The sequence below is a fragment of the Rhynchophorus ferrugineus genome, unplaced genomic scaffold (assembly GCF_030347505.1).
Source record: "Rhynchophorus ferrugineus isolate W39M unplaced genomic scaffold, kcgeb_rfMv2 rfM1, whole genome shotgun sequence".
Classification (NCBI taxonomy): Eukaryota; Metazoa; Arthropoda; class Insecta; order Coleoptera; family Curculionidae; genus Rhynchophorus; species Rhynchophorus ferrugineus.
This window is the reverse complement of record NW_027472580.1, coordinates 11,217,861-11,243,970: the sequence shown is the minus strand read 5'-3', so window position 1 is coordinate 11,243,970 and position 26,110 is coordinate 11,217,861. Positions and strand designations below refer to the sequence as shown.

At 32.2% G+C, this 26,110-nt stretch overlaps 2 protein-coding genes and 1 long non-coding RNA gene across 6 annotated transcripts in view; 2 read left to right on the top strand and 1 right to left on the bottom strand.

The window, feature by feature from the left end:
• LOC143203793 (uncharacterized) overlaps positions 1-26,110 on the bottom strand; it is a 63,980-nt gene that overhangs the window by 22,353 nt on the left and 15,517 nt on the right. For 2 of the 3 annotated variants that reach the window (XM_076416084.1, XM_076416092.1), the window contains 2 exons: positions 5,206-5,396; positions 2,731-2,878 (listed from right to left, as the gene is read on the bottom strand). In XM_076416084.1, coding sequence (XP_076272199.1) covers positions 2,731-2,878; positions 5,206-5,292 — 235 coding nt within the window. In that variant the 5' untranslated portion in view covers positions 5,293-5,396. Of the gene's footprint in view, positions 1-2,730; positions 2,879-5,205; positions 5,397-5,453; positions 5,668-26,110 lie in introns of those variants that run through there. The other variant, XM_076416077.1, reaches the window with a different exon arrangement.
• LOC143201492 (uncharacterized) lies at positions 15,119-16,081 on the top strand. The gene is made up of 2 exons (XR_013007479.1): positions 15,119-15,944; positions 16,003-16,081. It is a non-coding gene; the product is annotated as an uncharacterized LOC143201492 (long non-coding RNA).
• Positions 21,156-24,218, top strand: LOC143204068 (uncharacterized). Of its 2 annotated transcripts, XM_076416525.1 has the most exons (3): positions 21,156-21,427; positions 21,505-21,546; positions 24,040-24,218. In XM_076416525.1, the coding sequence occupies exons 1-3, from the start codon at positions 21,271-21,273 to the stop codon at positions 24,075-24,077; spliced, it is 237 nt and encodes a 78-aa protein (XP_076272640.1). In that variant the 5' UTR covers positions 21,156-21,270; the 3' UTR covers positions 24,078-24,218. The 2 variants fall into 2 exon arrangements, with proteins under 2 accessions (XP_076272640.1, XP_076272631.1); XM_076416516.1 differs by lacking the exon at positions 24,040-24,218 and having other exon boundaries at positions 21,505-21,673.

The following is a 26,110-nucleotide window of genomic DNA, read 5'->3' as shown; positions in this document are numbered from 1 at the left end:
GAAATATTTACAAGAAATATTTACGGGTATACGTTTTTACTCTTAAAATTATCATTGTTATCAAGCTGATATGATTAGTAAAAAAATGTAGCGTGACTAATTCAAATAAAATAGATTAGATAGCAATTTAGGCGCCATCTGAGCCAAATAAATTGAGTGGTTACTCTTGAGAGAGGGATGTAAAAAAAGTTGCCTTATAATCTAGTGAGTTATGTCAGACAAAGATGGCGCTATTAAGCGACTACCATAGGTTTAATTATTATCAAAAATAAATAATATTTTATATTAACAACAGAACAAAGTGTTGCAATATTGAATTGCTTTTATCAAAGAAAAAAAAACAGTACAAATACCAAACATGAAATACGGTTTAATCACTGATAACTCATTAATCTTGCAATTTTTAACAGATAACAATGAGCAATGCCAACGCATCATTATGTGACTAAGACTACGTGTTATATCGGCAAAAATCGTGCCATTTTAAACAATAGAGTAAAAGATAATTTATCGTTGGTTAAAAAATTATTGCCCTACCACCAGTCATTCCAATAATTCGTTTTTATCTGATTATTTCGGCAGTGCTTCGAGTTTATGCGTTTTATTTGTTATTTTCTGTAACATATTGAAGATAGATAAAGAGTAAACTGTTAGCAATGATAACGATAAGAGACTGAAGATAAGATAAGCGCCGAATTACACGTCACTTTTACAAGCCAAACATTTATTATATAATGGTATTTCAGATCTATGTGTGCGAAATGAGGGAAAACTGAAATACGTAATTAAAATCAGTTGGGGTGGCTCAAAAATGTTTCGAAATGTATTGCGTTTTTCCAAATAATTTTCGATATTTCTTTCTAAAATGTTTATCATCGTTAAAAAATTAAAATTTCATTTTACTTTTTATAAAGACAATGTAAAATTATTAACTTGTGCATATTTGTTTATAAAATTTAATAGTTTTTTTAACTTTCTTACAGAGCTTTCTTATAAGTAACTTCAGAAAATGATTACGGTTTTTAATATTTTGAATTTAACAACTGTTTTCACAAGAACTGTACATTTCACTTCTTCGCTGTCACTTGTATCTCTTAGACAGATTAGGGCGAAATCAACTTAGAGGCAATTATGTGATTTTCTTTTGGTCACGAGGCAACTTTTTTTATATTTAACAATAATTTTTGACAAGAATTTCTATATTATCAATTTCTTTATTAAAATTCAGTATATAGCTGTGCTAAGAAATCCTAAAGGTAGAAAAGAATCCTTTTCAGATATTATAGCCAAGCAACTTGAAAAATGCAGAATGAAACTGAACTCCAGACTGTCACTGTTCTATCAATTTTGGTCGCAAAATCATGATTTTTAGAGAAAATCGAAATATCGAATTCTAGATTTACCAACTTCATATTCTGGTAGAGAATAGCAATCATAAAATATCCATATTTGAGGTAGATTTATGAATTATTGTATTAGCTGATATGATCTTCTTAGATTATTATTAGAGGATTTAATATTGGAGTAACCTTGACTGCAAACATGCTAATGCAACGTGCCAAGCCACCAGCACGGCACTGTTTTGAGGATGTTCATTTGTTATTTTTTTTTGAAATTTTAAGGTTCAGTGATTCTTCAAATAATTGATATACTTAAAGAAAATATTCATACAGTTAATAGTAAAATGCGAATCCCATTCATCGATAGCGTGCTGCAAAATTGGGTTCAGCTGTTTTCAAATTCGCCGTGGCAGTCATTTAACTGATATTGTATTGTATAAATAATGATTTTTATTATCGATTTTATTTATTTATTTCTTTAATTGAAAGTATGATCATTTAAATGTTTTAGATATTTGAAAAAATTCCAGTTGAAGATATAACTAATTATAGACGAAAAAAAATTAATACCTGTTCATCAGTTTGGTTTTATGAACAAACGTTATTGAAAAGTCATACCAAGATAGAAGATCTGTTTAAGTACATTCTATATTCTTATATTTTTTTTAAAGTCTTGGACAAGGATTGGTATGGTAAATTTCTATTAACTTCAAAAACAGTTCCAAAACAACACACTAAACTCCCAAATCCTTCCATCTCAGCCAATATGTCCAGAATCAATGAATATTGAAACCTATTCTACAATAAAATAAACTAAAGCATGTGTATAACACGGAAGTGTATCAGCGTTAATTCTTTACCTACTTACACATCTGATACCACAAATGGAATATATCACCATGGCTACATTTGATGGTGACCAAACCGAACTGACTGTCATCCAGGAAATAAATCTCTTGTTAATACCAAAATAATACTAAACTCTTGAATAACATTCGAACAAGACAAACTCAAAAAAATCAAACTATTTGATCTTCTAGCGCAGTGAAGTACATTTAACACAAATAAAAGCAGCAGAGTTCCTTAATATATGAAATTTATCAATAAGAAGACTAAATATGGACCAATAGCTTTTAAGTTATTATAAAAACAAATTATAGATTAGGCAGTAATGACTAAGAGTTTCAATTTCCCAATTTTCATTTATATTAAATTTATGTCTAAAAATTAATCAAAATCGAAATTACAAAAGGTGTTCGTTGTTTCAGAAAGTGGAAGTCAAAAATAATACTAGTGAAGTTTTTTTTAAATCCTTCTAACTCAAGACTTATTTTCATATGCAATAAGAATGAAATAATTTATGTAATTTCCATAGAATAATAGTACTTACATTCGCATGGAGTGAAGAGTTTGATATCATGATGCCGAAACTGTTTCCTGGAAATTTTCCTTTTCCATCGTTTCCGGCCTCGAGGCATTCCGTCTTTTTCTTTATCTTTATCCTTGTCGTTCTCCTCGTTCTGATACAAAGCATCGTCCTGTCAACATTAACAACGCAAATTATTACTTACAAAACCTAATCCACATTTTTAATAGTTTTTTATTTTCTCCTAATAATCTTTGAAGCTTTTTCTTATATTCTTTCAATTTATATTCTTCTATTCTATATATATATATATATATATATATATATATATATATATAGAATATTTTTTACGTATCAGGCCGACAAATTAATTTTAAAGGATTTACAACAGATGTTACATCGTATTAAATCGCATAGGTTATATTTGTCACCAACTTAATGTTTAAGCCTTCACTTTTCGGTATGTCATTTCGTCGAAGTATGAACAAAATTTTCGGTGCGTTGGAAATGTCAAAATTTGTACCTAGTTAATCGCATTTGCGAGAAGTTTTATTTTTGCTTCAATTTGAAGAAAAGGGCGGCTGCAGGTCATGAAATATTGTATGAAGTTGATGACAATCATGCTCTATCGATTTCAACTCGTGAATGCTGTTTTCGATGTTGTAACAATGGTGATTTTGATACCGAAGACAAACACATTCTGGAAAGCCAAAAACTTTGAAGACAAGGATTTGAAGACGTTACTAGATAAAACCATCAGTGTGCCAAAACGGATGGAAGACACAACCACGTTATTCTTTAGCATGACAACGCTCGTCCACATGTTGGAAAACCGGTGAAAACAAACTTGTAAATATTGAAAAGAAAAATGATACTGTCATTGATGGTATAGTTGGATTTTGGTTCCTTCTACTTAAAAATGATTGGAAAACTTCGGAAGTAGGTCTGCGTGCTGGGTATCCTATTGTTCTTTCAATGATGGCATAAAACAACATCTGTTCAATTAACTTTAATAATCTTCAAAATTTAGCATTGCATTAACACTATATGTTTACAACACCAAAAAATGAATTACATCAATTATTTAAAGAGAATAAAACAAAGCGCTTTGCAATTGATTTATTTTATTGGTAGAAAAAACTGAATCATTTATTGGTGGAACGGGAGCTCTAAAAACAGTATATTAAGTGTTTACGTTAATTTTGATATCTGTTGGTTGGAAAGAGATATTTTAATATAAACAACTGCGACTCTACATAAAATAACCATTTTTCCATTTAGTATTATTGAAGTTAATCATGGAATGGTCAAAATTTCATGTTGTTTCAACTGAAGAAATTTGGTGCCGAAGCCCATCAAACATTATTAGAAATTTATTGTTGAAGTTTATTAAAGAAGATTGAAGACAATGCATTATAAAGATTATTTCATGAAAATACAGCACAAATTTTTCAGACAATTTAGTAGTTGATGAAACAAATGTTCTTTTTGGGCGGAAAATACCATTTCGAATCGTTTCAATACTGTTAGGTTAGATTACTTGTCAGGCCAAAAAGAATGGTTTTCTATGGCGTATTCTTAGGATTTTGAGCGCGAAGAAAAGATAGAAATGATATTTTAGAAAATACCGATATATCGGCAAACAAACATTATCTTACTTATTTTTCACACTATCGATATTTCTTAACTTTTTTCCACTCTTTTCACTTCTTACATTTCTATGCAAAATTCACTTGATATTCGAGGAGGAAGATATCTGAAAAGAAAAGTTCAGTACTCTAGGTTTTTAAAATTTAAAGTTCCATATTCCCAATAACAACTATCGATACTTTTTTTTAAATATCGATATATCTCATCGATATTAATATATTGCGATTGGCGAAAAGTAGATCTACTACGACAATTCCAAGGGCAAAAGTCATGGGATAGTCCAGGATAACCATCCACATCAAAAGTGAAGTGGTATATTCATAACTATAAAATCTTATTGTACAAACATTATGCAACTCAAGCTGCAAGTTCTGCCACAACAGCGTACTAACCAGACGAAGGGCCTTTAGATTACTACTTGTGTAAATCAATATAGCATGGTTGGGCTCGCGTAAGATTTCGAAAAACGAAACAAGATAAAAAGTACGAAACAAAGCAACATCGTTCTTTAGGCACAATATGGCCATGTTGGAAGTAAAATAGAAGAAAGTTGTAGAAAATGGTGGAAAATATCTTAATGAAAAAATATTGTATCAATTTTTCTCAATAAATGACTTTTTAAAGTAAAACAATCAGAAGACTTCAAACTCCTAATCATTTAGGCGCTTCTGCGTGTGATTATTATTAATTTTTCTCTTTGTCTAGCTTTTTTTAGAGAATAGTTTAAAACAATAATTTAACTAGGAACTGACTTGTTATCGTTTATATAACTTACAATGAACTTATCAAAAAACTCTTTACACTAACAATTGTTTGGTCGAATAAAAGTTTTGTTTTTACTTAATTTACCTGATTATCGTCTGCAACATTGAGATCCAAACGGCACTCCCGCCTCTCCAGGTCCATAAGGAAGGGCCGTTTCTTGTGCGGCCTCATCCACCCTTTTTCTTTATCTTGATGCCCCTGAACCTCCGCCGTGGTGACCGTTTTGGTATTTTGATCGTTACCCTCTGTGATGGCAGGATGCTCACTTATCGTGTCTGTAAAGAAAGAGAACAAATGCTCGATTAAAAATAGAAAACATAGCCGGGTACCACCTTCGTCGATAACCAATGGACGTTCTTCATCGATGTCGAACTGAACTGGTCTGTTGAAGTAATTCTTCATCAGCTCGGCATCGTTGTACATGAGAGTGGGTTGATTATCCTTACCCCAAACCAGATACATTTGTACAGGGTAGGGGTAATTCGGCCACCATAACTTAATAGACTCATCGCCGGACATTGTTTTATATAGCCTACTGGACTAACAATGGTTGCTCTACCTTTTAAACAATGACGAGCAGCTTTCGACCGAAATGATAGCTAAAACTGCACACGTCGCTGTTATCGTCGACACTGCCAAGTCGTAATTGCCATTATTCTCACGATCAATGTTATCCTGAGATGGCTGTAGTTGCATTTTTTCCTGCTTAGAATGTATTGTGGCGACTCTTTATCTCTACTTTTCTGTTGATGTGCACATTTATGTTTTTTAAAAATCGATTTTCATGTGTTGTATTAGGGATGTCGGAAGTGAGAGGAATATCGATATATCTGGTGTTTAGAAATATCGATATTTAAAATAATATCGACATTTTTTATATTGAATAGCAAAGGAAAGGTCAATGATGTCAATGAAAAAAGCACACCTCTTGGGCGAAACTAAAGGCTGTGACAAGGTTTTTCGCATAGGCTTAGTAACGAAATCTATTCGGTCCAGCCGATGACCTAACCACTCTTACTTATCAAATCATTTCGGTTAGGGCGATAGCTCCAGGTGAAGATTAATGATATTCTCTCCAACCGGAAAATCATCGACGCAGGAGTTCCACAAGGTTCCCCCTGGCACCCGCTTTATTTAATATTTTCCGATAATATAATATTTTTAGATATTATTAGGAGGCCACAAGTTGAGGCACCTTATTATGCAGACGGCACTGCTTACTTTGCTTCTTCAAGAGTAGTACCGAATATCCAAGATAGACTCCAGAAATAATTCGATGATGGCCCGGTGATTACCTTTTTGAGGGTTTCAGGTCAACCCACAGAAAACCCAGGCCATCTTTATGCACAAGAAGCGTTTCGCACAGAGCAATTCGCGTCTTAAAATGTGGAGAATTGCTGTTGTACCCGCCCATTAACCTGGCCAGCAGACTTCCTCTGTCAACAAAATCTCTTCCTTAGAAGATGCTGGTTTGAACTGTTGTTCTATACAGCTCCAGTGCCTATCTCAAATACGTATCACCTAGTCTTGATTGAACGCCTTCGACTTTTTCAGAAAAACATTCTCAGGAGAATAATAAATGCCCCCTGGTTTGCCAAGAATGATCAAATTTATAGAAAAACCCAAGTTCACGATTTTGTATCCGACCTTTGCTCAAGATATTTCTCCACTCTTCGTCTCTCGGATAACAAATGTATTAACGAACTGGCCGATATTTTAGGTCAATAATTCATCTAGCTCTTCATGGCCTTATTCTATCTCAATCGACACCATTCCGTCGTGCTCTTACTCCCAATAGTCTTGACCTTTCCCGTCGAGCGATTAACTCAGGTACCGCGAACTGCCTGGTGTGACAACGACGCCATGTCCTTGCATGACCCTCGTGCCTCCTAACGGTGTTACCAACAGTAAGAAGTATCAGTTAGTGTCATGAGATTAGCTGATAGGGTGAGGTTTACTGGGCAGCCTCCACTTAAACAGTCCAACTCGCTTTTTCCTGCCGCTCTCCGTAACTGGACCCGATTTCAGGTCAAAACAAAATACTAGTGAAAAAATATCGATATGCCGGAAAAGATATATATTTTTTAGGTTTATTATGTTTTTTCTTAAAACGCAGACAGACATCTACCATTAAAAGAAATCAAAAATTGTTCCGAATATGTATGGAACTTCCTCCATCCCCCCTGATAATTCTATATTTTAGATATTTTTAAAGTTGGGCCATTTGTGTTCAAAAAGGATTGAACGGCAATGTAAAGTGAACTATAGTTTATTCAAAATAACAGTGAACTCACTTCATCAAGATGTTTAATGTATGGCCTATCGGAATTTGTAAATTCGTTTTAAAATTAGACTATATATTTCCTTCTTATATCGTTATAGTTAAAAAAAGATACCAAAATGTCTGATAGATTCTAAGATGTAACCGAATTAGCCTACAAAAGTCGCCCAGTTGTCAAACGTCTGCAAAATCACTAGATTAAAAAACGCTCCTAGAACTCTACCATATAAGTGATGTGAAAAAGAGATGTAAATATAATAAAACAAAATCCTAACCTATAAACTATTGTTGTATATTTGGTATAACTGACTGTATTTTAAGTCCTTCCATAATATATGCATTAGATGTGATATAATGTTAAAATACAGTATATTTGATATTTTGTTTCCATTTTGTTTCCATTATTTTATGCAGATTAAAATTTTGTTATAACTCCGAGCCGAAATGAACTAAAGTATCATAGTTGATGCGTCAACATTGGGACGTTTTAACGTAATAAATTGTATTAACGTAATAAATGACGTGAGATCACTGTGTTATTGGACGGGCTGTATAATCCTTCCAATAAAACAGCCAATGCATATCATCGACACCGTCGAACGTATTGCTAAATTGAGTTTATAAAAACGTGAAATCTTTTTAAACTCGGATAATTTTTCTTTCGCATTTTACTAATTAGCATTACTCATAAGTAATACTTACTCAAATTTTCTTTTTAATTTCATTCAATGCTATTTATTTGATTTATTATTATTTTAAATTTGTTTATTTATTTATTTATCTTTATCTATTTTACTTCCCTCTATTTTGAAACTAATGTGTAGTTATGATTTATTGATAATTTGAAGAATACATAAATCCTGCTGATTGATTTTTCCGTGTTCGCTTTGCAGATTCATGAAAGGGCGGAGTAAAAAGCCATTCCAACTGCAACAACACATAGAACAGCGAGAGCGTCGGTTATTTATTTGAGATTTTGGCTTTACCTTAGCGAGGTACCAAGGCTTTACCAACCCTAATGGCAGAAAATCGCGTCTCCTTCCCTTGACATCATTGCGTCATTGTCCATTATAGTTAGTCTTAGGATAGTAGGATTTATATAGTAGAAGATGGTACGTCGGGTGTTACCTTCCCTTCGTACCTTTTGCGCATATCATACTTCTTCCGAGCATGTTTACTATTGCCATCAATTATCGCTATTATCCGTTGTAGGCTATTTATATGTTACTGTTGCCTGTTATGATTTCCGGGCATTGTTATTGACTGCTATGGACTAAGATTGTTGTTAACCATCATGGTTTTTCCATTACTGCTATTGACTACAGTTGTCATTGTCTGTTATTGCTATTTTCATTACCATCCATTGTCTGTCATTAACTGTCAGTATCATTATATTTCATTAATCCCGACATTAGAAATATGTGTCGTAGTCATCGCCGACCCTTGTTATACTTAATGTGTATTTTCAATTTCACCTTTATTATTGAAAATTGATTGCTTATTACGTTTTAATTTAGTTTTCAGACACCGGACCATCTCGACGTCAAGTCATCTCGCACGTTTAGAATTAGCTTTATTTATTTTGCCATTTATTGCATAAGTAGCTCTAGTTATATAATTTATTTTGATCTCTGTTTTAATTAATATCAACATAATACAATTATTGTAGAATAGAGTTCTGAGAAACATTGTGGATGCATCCAAATACCATAGGAATAATTTCTTACACCGAAACCTTTGGACTCCAACTATTATAGAGAAAATTAGGAGATTCCCAACAAAAAAAGAGGAAAGAGCCTCCTTTCACGTAACTAGTCATGAGATTTAACTTAATAGGAAATTTTGGAGAAATGTTTTGCGGCGTCCAACACCTAGATGTCGTTACTTATTACTTATTTGTGGCGACCGCCACGACCCTTTAAGCCACCACCAATTCACCATCAACAACTACAAAGGTTGGCAACGCCGGTGGATTGGTATCATGCAGTTCTGGAGTATAAAAGGCCATCACGACGACGTCTCGCTCTTTTTTCTTATCACCGTCCCCCTGTAACAGTACCACTTCCACAGCGCTACCGTACTTCCTTCACCTTAACCTAATATCCTGTCAATCCTCCCATCGACCACATGTATCAATCGTAAGTTAGAATAAACAACTTTGATTCAACCAGTGTTTTTAGTTCCCGTGCAAATTCCTTCCAAAAATAGTAGTGAGTGTTCTGACAAATAATCGCCGCGGCAGCCACACATTTCGACCGACTGACCGACCCGACGAACATTCCTACAATTGGTGACCCCGACGTGATCAAAGTGCCTAACAGGTAAATCAACTCAACATAAGCCACTCGACAGGTGCTTGACATGTGCATGGAAGGATAGCACGAGGAACGGAACTCATCAACATCACGTGGTCGACGACATCCCACGAGACTAGCCTGATGGACGAAAACCACAGAAGCCCATCATGTATACCAGCAACACATGAGCACCCTCGCATCACGAAACGGGACACGTAACACATTTACAGGTACCCTCAAACAAAGCTAAACGCCTCAAGACGAACGACGTCCTGCTACAGCTCCGATGGCAGCTGATCCCGTAAAACTCCTCGCTCAGGTTGGGATCCCCATCTCATCAGCAGTCCCCGGGCGTTTGTTTGCGTGATTGCGGGTGCATTCCGGAACTTGCACCACATATAGGTACGTTCCACGGCTGTTCCACTAGGAGGGGAGTTATGTGGCGACCGCCACGACCCTTTAGGCCACCACCAATTCACCATCAACAACTACAAAGGTTGGCAACGCCGGTGGATTGGTACCATGCAGTTCTGGAGTATAAAAGGCCATCACGACGACGTCTCGCTCTTTTTTCTTATCACCGTCCCCCTGTAACAGTACCACTTCCACAGCGCTACCGTACTTCCTTACACATACCGTACTACATATTACTTGCTTTAGTCGCTATGCTAAGAATCGCGACAGGATCTGATTGACTCACTTCGGTTTTATGGTACCTTTGTTGGTTATTTTTGAGCGCCATTTCCATTATGCCTGACGTAAGTGAATTCTTGATCTAAGAAGTGTTGTATACCCGGATGTACAAATAGTAAAGAAATACAGAATCGTTTTCGTTCCAAGAAGTATTTGGTTATCATTAAAAAATTGTTGATAACGTTAAAAATCCCAAACGGATTGGATTAAGTATCAAAGAAATGTATGAACGTTACAGCATCTTTTGTTGTTGTAAGTTGGGATAAGTTTATTCATATATATAAATTCATAAATATTTTTTTTAATTTTAGAAATTGACCCCTTCCGAAAGAAGCTACGCAAACGGCTATATACTTTTCTTCCTGAATCAATAGTTGCAACTCCAATAAAATAATAGCTCTTGACTGCAAATATATACTAAGACAGGATTAACCGAATTTCAATAAACGAGGAATTTTGGTGTAAAATTTATTACCCAAATAAGAACAAATTTGTGAAAGTGTCATCAATTGATTACCATCTCAACTACCTTGAGGGTTTCATTTCATTAAAGAAAAAAGTGTAATTATCCGAATAAATATATTGGCTTAAGGCTACTTAATCAAGATAGATTGGAATTTTTTTTTAATCTTTTAGAGCTCATGGATTCAGGAATATACATCCTTCGGCTAGTATGTTTGAGAAATCATTTGAAGCGCTCAACATAAGTTAATTTTTTCCATCTCATTCGCCTTTAGGAAATTGTGAGAACAGGATGAACGTGGGGGCTCTTTAGATAATTTACATTGTATACTAACGGGGGATGGCTCTATAACTTCAACTCCAGATGTTCCTATAAGAATAAACGAGTCAATGCAATGCCCCAGAAAATTGTTTCATTATATTGTCAGTGGGTCTTTGAGATATCTCTATATAACTTTAAAAAATGTAAATTTAAAACCTTTTAATTGTACAGTACATGATTTTCCAATTAGAATATTGCAAATACTAAGGTGAAAGAATTTTAACAAGGAAAGACTCAAAGTTTGCTTTCAATAAGAGACAACAAAAAAACAGAACTCTGCTAGATCTCTAATAGATTAAATTGATGGCACTAAACAAATATGGAAAGACTGAAGCAGTAATTTTGATTTGTTCCAAAGTTCTTTGTTTATGATTTTATATATATATATATATATATATATATTTATTTATTTTAACACAGTATATTTATAATTTAATAAAGTTATTTCAGAAATTAAATTGCTTTTTATTTAAATTGTATTAGTTAATGAAACCAGCCGCATCTGCGTGGCAAACTTTATCAATGAACCAATCAAATTTCTTCACAGTGCAATGTTTTTGACAGGTGCCTATAATTCAGATTTAAATTGGCCAATCGAGTTACTTGAATGGCCGATTTAACCCCATCTGGATGTTGGACAAAGCAAAACTTTTCGCCAGAGACCCCTATTGGGTTTTCTCTCTATTACTCTATAAAGAGAACCATGTGGCCTTATGCAGTTGTTTAGTGGAGTGTACTTATTGGCAAAAACACTGAAAAGTGCTGCTAACTTTAATTTTATTAGAGATTGAATAAGGGACACTAGTAATAACATATTAATAGAGAAAAGAATCTAAGGATAACTTCAATTTGTATCTAACAAGCCAATACATTTGCTTTAATTGATGTTAGTTTGTAAGTTGTTTTCGTTTAGCAAGTTTAGCGAGCGAATATTGGGTAGGATTTTCTACAACTTTTTGCTGCACAGTTCATCTACCCATAATCGTACTTTACATTATGGAAACTTGCATCAAATTGCTCATTCTGCATAGATCTGATTAAATATAATTTGTTGCAAGTTTTGTTTGCGTAAAAGTAATCTACATTTTAAAGATTCCTTCGACATAGTCGTCCCCAGTGGAATGGAACCACTTTTTATAATAACACAAATTGTTGATTATATTTATTTAGTGATAACAAAATGTGTCCCTAATCTTTAAGGGCTCTAAAGGTGTAATAAATATAACGCAATTTTTATTGTCAATAAATATTGAATTTGAATGGGTTTGTTTAAGATAATTGATATTCAAAGCATTCATTGATGAAACGGCAGTAAATGCTATGGTTTGATCACATTTTGTTTGTTTGCTTATATATATATATATATATATATATATATATATATATATATATATATATATATATATATATATATATATTATGAATTTTTGTACTGAAATGAAATTGGTTTGTCAGTTTTTTAATATAAGAAAAGGCAGCCATTTTTTTAACCAATGTATTATAACATTGTCCTTTGAATTCCCATAGATATCCTGTTAAATTCGATGGTATTAACATTTCTCTACGTAAAATTACAATTTTTCTTTTGGTATTTTTTAATATATATTTTAAAGTATCCTTTTTACCAACGAGGGTTTATCTAGACTGGATCTACAGTTTAACGTGGGCTCCGAAGGTCAGTCCTCGGGGAGTGAGCCTACCGAATGGCGAGTGGTGACCAACTTAGAAATCAGTCCAGGAGTCATCCGGTCTTACCCAGCCTGGTTACTGGCGTGATAAGGATCATTTTCATTGTCGGATTTTACACTCTTGCCTAGGACAATCACAAACATAAATTTACGACCATGCCCCAGCAGGATTCGAACCCGTGACTATCGTAATAGTAGGGGGGCCGTCCTGTCGCCTTTACCACTGCGCCAACCAAGCCGACTCTTTTTTAGAACGCTCAAAATTGAATTTTCGACAATCATTAGTTTTGTCGTTATGACCCGAAGCTATTTAAACACTTTTAGAAACCTAGGATAATAACGCTCCATCATATCTCAATTTTCAGTTTTGGTTTCAGCAAATTAAAATTGTTGATTTTGATTTCAGTGGCAAAAATGGCTTGGAGTACCAAACAAGTTCGAAAATAACGAATAACAAGACCATGTTTTTCAGCTCAAACTATCAAGAAGCTCACAGTTAGCTTAGAAATTGATGAATTGTTCCCTCTTCTTCTCATTAAACGCCTTTTAAAAACAACAAATGATCAGAGTACAACCATCAAATATTTACAAGAAATTATAACTGCTTATTGCTAATTTTTCTTATCTTTTTTCGTTTTTCTATATGAGCCTAATTTGCCATAATATGGAATGTTGCAATGAAGTAAATAATAATAACAGTAATAATAGGTAATTCTCATCATTTTAATTATACTGAAGATATAGAGACATATAGTTTTTCATTATCACTTTTAAATCGTCTGATATTTTGTTACCATATTTCAAACCAGTTCGCAGCTGCTTAGATCACACCTGATCCAATGATAATGCTTTTCTATAAAATTTTCAATTGGAGCACAAAATATATTTAAAAATAAATTCTTTAATTAAAATAAATATATAATCAAAGAAACAAAATTAGCCTTGTAATGGTAGATATGCCATTTCGAAGACAATTAATGATCTTCATCAATACACAATTTAAAAGACGTGGTTTACTTATTCATGTATCTAATAAAAGCCTTATTTATATCGTTATTGGATTATTAAACAAAGACAGGTATCGTCTTTAATAGTACAGATGTAGTTCATTGTTTATTCAAAAATGATGTACGTTGGGACCGGCAATCTTTTATGTTAATATTAATTAAAGACATCTGTTGTTTTTAATGTTTATGGTCTAATGAGACATAGAAAAAATATGTATTTCAAGAATTTATCAGAAACCAGAATAATATGTTTCTTTAAAACATATTATTTCAAACCGCTGGAATCATATATTTTATCAAGAAAATGTAGGGTCTAGAATGACATTCTCCGCAAGGATAATCTCAACACTTAAACCTATTTCCACAGGTATCTTGGAACCAGTCCTGTATCTGATCTACACTGCTGATATCCCAATAACAAAAGAAACAGTACTTTGTACATTTACCAACGACACAGTTATCATGGCAAAAGATATATCTTTGCCTAGGAAATTGCTGTAGAAAAAGTGCAACTAGCAATCAACAAGATCAACAAATCAACCAGAGACCATGTTATGTTAATTTTGCGTTGTGGCGTAATGACAAAAAAGCTAATTAGATCACTTCACCGATGCCCGGTTTCTTAAGCAGAATCAGCTAAATATCTTGGCATACATCTCGATAGTAGATTAAATTGGAAACATCATCTTAGACAAAAAGCAGAGCGGATTGGCCAGAAGATTTAACAAATATTATTTCTGCAGTATAAGGCTTTCAGGAAAGAAAACGTTTATTTATATTTTATATTTATATACAGAACAATATAACGTTTGCATTCTAAGCTTACTGAAAAAATCGATATATCAAAATGGGTAAAAATCGGTTAAAATTGATGTATATAGAAAAAGCATTAAAAACGATATTTTTTTCAACAAAGCCATATATTTTACTGACCTAGGAGTTTTTTTTTATAAATCCGTTAATCCGATTTAATTAGATAAATATAATATTTTTGTAACTGATGACTATTGTCATCGCCTCCATTATAACACTAGTGTACTGCTTGGGTAAGCTTAATCCATTCATTTTAGTGTTTTAAGGTATATACCACTGTAACTTTTTCTTAATCAAACGACTGGGACTTACGAAAGACTCAGACTAGTTCTAGTATGAATGAATATGGAAATATGGTGTTACTTTATTTATTTTACGCTCGCATGGTGCTAATCATGAGGCACCCAAAACCGCATCTTCCGTATTCTCTACTTTTGATGTTTTATTTGAAGAAACTTATTACCGAAATCAATCGAATACTTTTAGAGGCTTGTGATGATGATGATGTTCCATCATATCCCAATTATCGGATTTGGTTTCAACGATTTGAAAGTAGTGATTTTGGTAATAATGGGAAAGAACAACCTGGAGGATCAAATACTTCGAAAGCAATGAACTGTAAGACTTATTGGAAATACACATGGCTCAAATCCTCCAAGAACGTTTATGTAATTTAGCAGTTGATAAATAATTATGAATTACCTAAATTTGCTAAAAGACACAAAACATTGAAATATAGAATGGGAACTTAAATGGGCACACTTGTAACAATGATCTCAGTACTGCCAAGCCGCTACAGTGTCGCCGATAAAAAGATTACAGATTTCTTTCTTTGGATTTGAAGTATTATATTACAGATTTGTTTATTTTGATGTGAAATATAAGCTTTACAAAATATTGGATGTAGTGTTTATTCAAATTTGTTATTTAAAATTTAATTTTTTAGCTTTTAGTAAGGAATTATTGCCTCCGTATATTTTCTACTTGAGTTCTTGTAATAGGTACGATTTTTTTAGGAATCGGCAGCTTTTTATCATAAATTTTTTTCAGCAGGTGCTGTAGAAAGATCGATGTAATTCCAAAAACTAAAGAAATTGTTCTGTTCCAATATGTGAAGGAACATCCATCGTTTTCCCAAAAGCTCTGCTGAAGCCAGAACTTGCTCTTTAAATTTTGGATCAGAAGACCATAGACCCAAATGTGGTAAACCACTGCTTAACCAAGATGCAGTTCCTAGTTGCAACTTATGTAGTGTAAAAAGTAAGTACAATTTTATTCAAAATTGGGATGCTTGAAATTATATTATGTGTCTATATAGGTTATATTCAAATAGAGGAATATGTTCCTTCTACTTCAGGCAAGCAGGAGCCAGATCATACAACACCAAAAAAAAGCAAGTAAGTGTGTAATAACTTTTTCTTATTTTGCTATTTTTTATAATTCTTATTTTATAGAATCTAGAGGACCATCTGCAGTTAATACTATTTGACAATTTATGTTAAGTACGGCATTTATACAAACAAGTAGTTTCTATTTCTAAACAAATTAATCCAATAATTAGACAAAACCAGAGCTCAGGAAGTATGTTCGCCAGTATGACAAATGTTGTCCCACGGCACCACAAATATATTTCAATGTATATGTTTTTGAAGCCATCTCTAGACTTTTTTTACGTATTGCCAAAAGTATGTGCCAAAGCAATTATAAAGGAAATTCTGGTTAATATGTTATGCCAGTAAATGTCACTATTTTTCAAAAGTATTACTTGTGTTCAACATCTGGATGAGGGAAATATATTTAGAAAAGTGATAATTAGGTGTTACTTGTTCTGGTGGATACAAAAAGTAAAAAGGATTGCAAATGAAAGGGAAAAAATGAAAAATTACATGGATAGGGTCCAGTTAAGTACCATTAAATATACCTAAAGAAATTTTTAATATACATTTTAATATTTTATAATATTTAAGCCAACAATAATCTACAATTAGAAAATAAGTTATAAGTGTTAGATTATTTTCATATATTTAGAAAATTTTAATGTTAACAACGTGTATTTGAATAAAATATTTTATTAAAATTGTATTTTTTAATTTCCCCCTGTAATATTAATAAATTCTAATATTATTTTAGTAACCTCCCTCCAACTAAATAAACATGACTTGCGCGACCTCTGGTGACTTGACAGAGCACATTGGTTACAAATTAATACAGGAGAGATCGCATTTTAAGTCTATCTATTTTGTGGTAATAGACGTAAAGTTATCTTCTTTAATGAAATTATGTAGCAATCTGGCTACACATTAATACCTTAAGAGTTGTGAAGGATATACTATTGCAACTCATATAACAGATCAATTGAAGAGTTCCCGGCCTACCATAGTAAAACCCATTTTTTTGACAAATTTTTTTTTAATGATGATACATTGATTATAGCGACCGTCCAACTTTTCGATACCATTTTTGTAGTACGATTTGTCCTTTGCTTCAAAATAGACCTCAATTTCGGCGATCACCTCTTCATTCGACGAAAATTTCTTCCCAACGAACAGTCTTTTGAGATCTGAGAACAGAAAATAGTCGCTGGAGGCCAGACCTGGAGAATACGGTGGATCAGGAAGCAATTCGAAACCCAATTCATAGATTTGTGCCATCGTTTTCACTGACTTATGACACGTTGCATTGTCTTGGTGAAGCAGCACATTCTTTTCTTCAAATGCGGCCGTTTTTCGGCGATTTCGCCCTTCAAACGGTCCAATAACGCTCTGTAATTCCTTTCTTTTTCAAGGTAGTCAATGATAATTATTCAAACATGAGCTCGCGTGGCACCCAGTTTTCACAGAGCTTTCTCATACCCAAATATTCGTGAATGATATGATGTACATGTTCAGTCAATTGGTAACTTCAGTATGTCTGTTATTTCATTAAATTTCAATTTATGACCATTCAAAATCATTTTATGGATTTTTTAAATGTTTTCGTCTGTAAAAAATTTATTTTGGACGTCTACTGCGTTTACAGTCTTCGGTTTTCATTTCACCACTTCTAAACTTATCATACCAATCCTTGATGGTTGATTTTCCTGGGGCAGTGTCTGGAAACTCGGCATCAAGCCAAGTTTTTGCTTCAACTGTATTTTTTCCTTTCAAAAAGCAATATTTTATCAACATGGGAAATTCCTTTTATCCGTTTTTTTTAACAATAACAAAAGTTGCTACACTCAAAATGCTATAATTCACAAACTAATGATCCGACAGCTGTCAAATTTGTACACGCATCCTTTGAAGGTTAAGGCTAACTAAAAACATATGGATTAATATGGATTTAATTCTACTAGCGCCATCTATTTGTCAGGTCAGGGACTTTTTAATTGACCTGTTGAGATGTTTTGTTTTCTTGCATAGTGCCTTCTTATCACTTATTCAGAAAGATCCCACATGGCTTGGCTGGCACATGGTTTTGAAGTGCGAAAATGAATCGATGATTAAATCGCTGACAAACCAACATTCATCCTTTCGACAAGTTTTTTTTATATTTCATATTGTCTCAGAAATTTTAAATTAAATATTATTAACTATGGCAACTACATATTGTTAAATCTACATTTACATTAAACAATAATATGTTTCCCTAATTAACACTTTATAATTAAAAAATTCAAAGATAATATCAAAGAAATTTACTTATATTTGCTAGAACTAAATAACCATATTTTCAATAACTATTTTTATTAAATTAAATGATAGAGATTTTGAGCTCCTGTGTTTATACGAAAACGAAGTTAGTAGCTTGGTGCGCAAACCACAATTACCCCTCGCTCTATTCATATAATATTGCTGAAATTTATTAAAAATTTTTACGGGTTTTATTATTTTTTCGTTGATAAATGAAAGCTGAAATATCAAATTAATACTTTCGAGATAAATAAAGCTTTAAAGGCAGATGTTCGAATCACAAATAAGATTAATAGGCCTCTCGAATTTTTTGACTAAGGCATAAAAAATCCATAGCAAATACTAGCCTTTATTTATGTTTGTTACATCATTTTTGTCGTCGTTTTTTATGTAATCACAGCTGATTCAGATATAAGTGAACAATTATAGCAGATCGTCATAATAATATTCGAGGCGTGTTATTGTTTTATAAAATGCGTTTTGAAGAAGACAAGAAGAACTGAAGATAGGATGCAGCTAATAGATTAGTAGGAAAAGGTTAAATATATTAAAAACTAGCTGATATCCAAATCTTCCATGATTTCCATTCGCTTCTCTATGCAAAGGATAAAAGTGTATTATGGAATCTATGAACACAATTCTTTATTTCAAAACAATAATAAAGATAAATTTAAAAATTAAATGTACTGATTGCATCTAATATAATTGATGTCTGTTTGGCTGGGAGTGACAAAAATATAATATTACTCCAGGATTCGAAACTTGAGATTTAGTGTTTCTTCCAAGACATATCATTTGAAAAAATGCATTATATTTACAAACAGTATATAGAAAGTGATTTGAGAGCAGATCCTGATGGATAAGGAGATAATTCAATAGTTCACGGTACTGTTCAATAACATGATGTTGGTCGGCACTACAGTACCTTTCTAAGTTCGTCCATTCATTTTAAATCATGATACCAAACACAGGGCAACCGATTTCCTATACTTATAATTTTATGATCTGAATTATCAATGACTTTTTGATGTTCTTCATGATGATTCTATAGGGTATATCTGCTAAAAGCTTCTCTAGGTTCTTCAGTATGAAATACTTGACTGAATGTATTAATTTCGTTACTCATGTTCGCCACTATTTTAATTCAAACCTATTTTAAAATAACCAATTCATTCTTGTTTTGTCTTCTGTGTCAGTGTCTTCGTATTATGAGAAAAACACTTCTCCGTACGGCTTTTTTATTCTAATTTTTTTATTTTCTCCTGTACACATGCCTTTCTAAATAAAATTCGCCAGTGAAGAGAAACTTAATATAACTCAACTTTTTCTTATGACTTCAAAATGCAATGTCGACTTAAGGATATCTAAAATGCTTGAATACATACATAAGGAACATCATGGACTGGTAGTAACTGAATAACACCCTCGAAGCTCATTCTTTTCCGTTTAAATATTATGCAGAGGCTTTTGTATTCATTCATTGAGTACAAAACCTGTTTCACAGAACTTCTAGTTCACAATATCATGTAGTCGAGGAATAGCGTACTGAATACAAAATCTCTGCTACAACAAACGAATCATCATTCCTTAGATATGTTCATAGAGAAATAGAGATTTAACTTCATAGGAAATTTTGGCGAAATGTTTCGCGACGTCCAACATGCAGATGTCGCTACCTTTAACATATTACTTGTTTTATTCGCTATACTAAGATCCGCGACGGGATCTGATTGGTACATTTCGTTCTACGGTTTGTTTATTTCGTACGCCATTTTCAATGTGCCCTATATAGAGAACAGTGTGGTTAGATTTTTATAAAGTATATATTATTAAATAATCACTACATAGTATAAAACAAAGTCGCCTTTTCTGTCCCTATATCCCTATGTGCGCTTAAATCTTTAAAACTACGCAACGGATTTTGATGCGGTTTTTTTCAATAGATAGAGTGATTCAAGAGGAAGGTTTATATGTATAATACATGCATAATATACTAAGGCAACATTGCTAATTTTAGAGGTTTCTAACGTGATGTCGTAAATTAACCTATTTTTTTAGGCTTATTTAGCAATTAGCAAAAACGCTGCCTAACCCTACGAATTAGATCAAATTAATGTACTACAGTATTGTACACCATAAAAAGGTCTACAAAAAAGTCCGCGATGGTATATGTTTATCTTTTAGGGATAACCCACATTAACCATTTTTATTGTTTACTTTTTACGTGAGGAAATGGCTTATTTACGAAGCTATTTTAAGCAATACGGCATTAATCCTTATCGAATTAAGTACCTTAAATACAGTGTGCAATTAATATAGATCAATATGGTTCCTTACAGCATGTAAATTAAACAAATATTTTCGGAGATATTACAAATTTAAAATTTGCGTTTAAAAATGTGTAATGTAATAAAAATTGTATGAATTTAGATATTCCAAAGATAGCAGGAAATCTTCATAGTAAGTATAAGGAAGAGGAATTGTTTTACTCCAAATTTAATGCGTGCAGGCCAAGGGCAGTAATGAATGAACCAAAAATACTGGATCGATTTTAATCATGTTTTCATTGAGTGACATAGGCATATATATTTTATGCCCCTGCAAAGTCGGAGCGGGCCGCTATGTTTTTATATACAACGTTCATATTTTTTTCTGTAGTGTATTTAATTTAGTATCATCATTGCACCCGTGCGAAGCCGGGGCGGGTCGCTAGTTATTATATAAAATAATTATTATTTTATTTTATTAGTATATACAAGTCGGTAGTTGAAATACATTCTCCTTCTAGGAAGTGTTGTGTGCTCGGATGCACAAATAGTGCGGAAATACATCATCGTCTTCCGTTAAAAAAGTACCCAGAAATCTTTAAGAAATGAGTAGAAAACATTAAAAATCCTAAACTGGTTGGGTTAAACATGAAACAGATTTATGATCGTTACCATGTCAGAAATTTGGTGATACATTTAAACTTTCCTTTAAGTACTTATGAACAATTTAGTAATGGCGAAAATAATACTACGAGCATAGAATATGTACAAATGGAAGTGGACCAAAATCAAAATGATATAGAAGGTGAATTGAAGGAGTCAGTCACATTTCTGTTCATAATTGTTACTATTAATTTCTAAACTGTCTTACTTTATTTGTAGTACCTATTTCCATCGTTCCAGCCCAGAACCAGGGTATTCAAAGTAAGTATCATCGACATTTGAACAAACTCCAGAAGGTAATGGTAAAATGTGTATTCATTCGGCCAGTATCCCACTTTCTGCTCATTCTTACCATTAATTACTTGACTCTATAACTTCAGTCCAGATGTTTCTATAAGAACTTCTCAATTTACTTTGTAAAACTTTTGAAAAAAGAAATTAATTATGACATACAATTATGAATAAATCAGTAGACCCACAAATTGAGACTGATTCTATAGAGGCAAAAGAATATCTCGCTCCAGACTTCCAACTTTATTCCTATTTTATTCAGCGATTTTGCCGCGTCGATAATATAACAAAATTTTTGTCAAATGTTTAAAAAAAATAAATTTAAAACCCTTCAATTGTACATTCCATAATAATCTTTTGGGTAAAATATTAAAAGTACTAACAAGGTTTGTTATATACTTTTGAGTAAAACAGGTGAACAGGATATTAAGAGGGAAAGACTCAAAGTTTCCTTTTAGTATAAAAAAAAACAAAAAGACAGAACTCTGATAGATCCTATTAAATTGGTGGCACTAAACAAATATGAAAATGAGAAGAGACGAAAGAGATAATTTTGATTTGCAATGTACCAAATTTTTTTTCTTACGGTTATATATATATATATATATATATATATATATATATATATATATTTAAATTTGATTGGCCTTCAATTTCAATTAAACGTGACGTCAAGACTATCACGTGCCAAACATTACCAATGAGCCAATCAAATGTCTTCACAGTAAAATAAAGGTACCTATAATGGAGATTCAAATTGACTCATCAAATTACTTGAATGGCCCATTATGGCGCCCTCTGGATGTTAGGAAAAGCAAAACTTTGCGCCAGAGTCCCCTATTAAGTCGCATCTCTATTACTCTATGCCCTTGACTATAAAATTATCTGTTGGTAAAAATTAAATTGCTTTTTTCATTAACGCTAAACTGAGATTATTGAAGCAGCTTAATATAGGTTACCTGTTCCTGCTATGCGATATTCTAAATGGAATTTGAATTTTGAAATTAGACACTACATAAATTTCAAAATGAAAAATATGATTACATTAACCAAAATACCATAATCAACATTTTTAAATGAATTAGAAAAGAAAATATTCTAAATTGATACATCTCCATATTAGCTAAAAAACAATATTAGATTGATCATGTTAATTGGTCTTGTAATTTAAAAAATTACTCTAAAACTTGTTAAAGAAAATGTAATCAGGGTTCGGCCGGGACGACCATATTTATAACAAACCGAAATTTTCTAGAATTTACGTTAAAATTACAACATAGTTTAAGAAAAAATGTGTTTAAATAATATTTCTAACATATATCCTTGACTAACACCAATGAGTAATATATTTAATCTAAAATGGACAAAATTTAACCATTATAATTGTTAACATTAACGTTCCAAACGCACATATGACTATGTTATTATTGTATTGTTGATAGCAACGTATTAGACCACATCCGCATTATAACATATCAAAGTTTATTTTAATGAGAAATTTATATAAATAAATGCTTGTATTTAAATCGTTTTTTAATCGTTTTAACATATAACTGAGGAAAAAACGTACGGTTTCGTGTGTCACTTGTATTTGTGGTGCATTTTGTTTTGCTTTTTAAAGATACGATTTCATTTATCCTTACCGTTGATTTCCTTGAACTTCTTAGAAAACGATTTAACGGCAGTGGTAATGATAAAGAATCTATCGTGTCTGAAATATGTTTTAAAAAGTCGTGCTCCAGATAAGTATTTAATATAGAATTGATTAATAATGGGTGTGTTGCTGATATGATATACCTTTAAATCAAATTATATGATATAAAATAAATATATATGCAAATTTTGACTGTAATACATGACATATTTTCTCGCAACATTTTATTAAGAATAGATAATCAAATTCGAATATTAAACTTCCACATGCTTGAGTTGTTTATCCACTAATGCTATAGTGCATGCTGCAGAATGACAGTTCTGGTAAATAATCTTCTGTGATTAAATTTCTCACTCTTTTTATCACTCATATATTTTATCACTATATACACTATATAAGGTTCACTATAGTGTGCAGTATATAGATATCTACTACTTTGCTACTTTGCTCCGGTGTCTATCCATGAAAATTCTATCTACAATAATAATTGGTTACAAGTATCTACAAAAAATCCTTGTTGGAGGATAATTAAATGATTGAATATATATATATATATATATATATATATATATATATATATATATATATATATATATATGAAAATGCGAAGAATTTTGTTATCTTGGTGCTTTTATAAAATAACCATTTAGTTTATTGTTATTGAGTTGAGTCCGTGTAATTACACGATAATCATGGACTGCTTATAAGCAGCAAATATGTTTAGAAACTTATGGTGACGCTAGTCTCTCATACGCTCAATTGTCTATTTTGGTTTTAAAGATTTAAAAATTCTGGTTTTGGTGTTGTAGCGACCTTGAGGCATGTCGAATTTTACATCGTGGAATAACGGTCTACAAAATACCCAGGAATATAATCCCAGTTGTCGAACACGGGTGGGGTGCCAGCAGCGCCAACTAGAACCCGATAACGAATAGCTGGCGGCAACCCCGAGACGTTTATCTGGGATGTTATTGAAGGGTATTTCGATTCATTCAGTGATCAACCCTCGTTTGGTTCAGACGTGCCACCATCGACTGCCCAAGCCTCGTCTCCAGGTAACACCGCTGCCATCCATTTTATCTAATTGTATTTTTCACAATTTTTATATAGCCAATAAATAACGGTCACATAATGTAAACACCACTGTTTCATTTCGATTTACCTCCATTCACCGAACCACATCATTTACCCTAAAGTATTATTAATAAATAACAGTCTAGAAGACCAAAAATGTTCGAAAACAATAATAAGACTTATTCGAAGAAAACTTAAATCTAACTTAAAGTCTTAAAGAACTTTCAGACAACTTAACAGTCGATGTATCAACTGTTGAGAAAATGACTATTGTAAGAATTGATTGAAAATGCCATTTTGAACTGTTTCAGAAAAAAGAAAGAGTTTTCTAAGGTATATTGTTATAGCAATGAAATTCCTTTTTGTTAGTGGATAATTACAAAAAAGTATATATGTTCACTTAGAACTTATGTCATCATTTAGTACACACATAGAAATAGTTGTATGAGTATGAGAAACTAATAGGTCTCTAAATGTTTTTGGCGATGGATAGTACAGAGAATATGCAACAGCATCAGCTGTTTTAACAAATATAGTTTATAATAAAAAGTAAACCATTTTAGAATAGTCAATTCATGATATAGAGTGAGAATATTTCGAATAATTCCACGATATTATTCTTAGGTATTTTAACTTTAACGTTATTTTAATTTAATATTAATAGTAAAACAAGGATATAAGAAAATAATGTTTCTTGTGAGAACAACAGATATACACACATGGATATACAGGCGCTTTCTAACCACAAAGCCTAAAATCTATATAAGAAAAAGAGAGATGATGATAAATACACGCCTCAAAAAACATCAACGATGTATGCGATATATCAGCATGGGTCGAGGATGTAATCTGTAACGACCAGGTATCAGTTTTGGTCAATCAAAACGACTCTAATAAGAATCCAAAGTTAAGACACCCAAAAATTAATTCACAATTCGCATAAATGTCGAAGAAAAAATTAAATATACAGAACATTATCCTTCGACAACATTAAATGTGAGCCGAATAAAGAGAGGAAAAAGTATTGAAATACGTTTTAGTGAGTTGCGAAACCACGAATTCATTGTTGTTGTTTATATTAAAAATATAAATATTTCGAAAAAAGTTACTTTCCTTTTGATAATGTTATTGTTACTATATAAATATTTGGTCCTTTATTGACGCAAATATAACTTCCGATAACATTCCTTCAACAATTCAAATAACCTATTCTCATGTATTTTTATCTGCTAAATTTAAACCTCAACGTAAAAAAGTACCGATTAGTTTTGAGTTTTACAGATGTAATGATATATATATATATATATATATATATATATATATATATATATATATATATATATATAACTAAGACAGAACGTATAACGAAGAAAATGGCGACAGTATTTTTATTATAAACATTTAGTATTGTTTGTTAGACACTGTTATTAATGGAAAATAATTTTAGATCAACTGCTGTCATGAGTGGTTTTATGGTAGTTCATGATTCTAACTCATTTTCGAAAAATATTGTTATTTATCGGTCTTTTTCATATATTGCTTGACGGTCTGTTTTTAATTATATGCTTTTCAATGTGTAAATGCCATATTTACGATATGATAAGGAAAGCAATTTTTCCCAAAATATTTCAATATTTTCTAACATGATTTAAGAGTAAGATCATCTATTTTATTACAGAAGAGTCTCAACTCTAATAGATAATGTTATGAAGAGTTATTTCAATAATAGGAACTTATTTTAGTAAAGTGTTTTAACCTTTACCTGTGAAACTATTGTAATGTAAAAAAAGGAATTTCATTAGTGAA

Excerpts from the sequence above, each read along its gene's own strand:
- LOC143204068 (XM_076416516.1), top strand. The coding sequence starts at position 21,271 with ATGAAACAGATTTATGATCGTTACCATGTCAGAAATTTGGTGATACAT. Across the intron at positions 21,428-21,504 it reads AAATCAAAATGATATAGAAG|TACCTATTTCCATCGTTCCA; the intron begins GTGAATTGAAGG and ends CTTTATTTGTAG.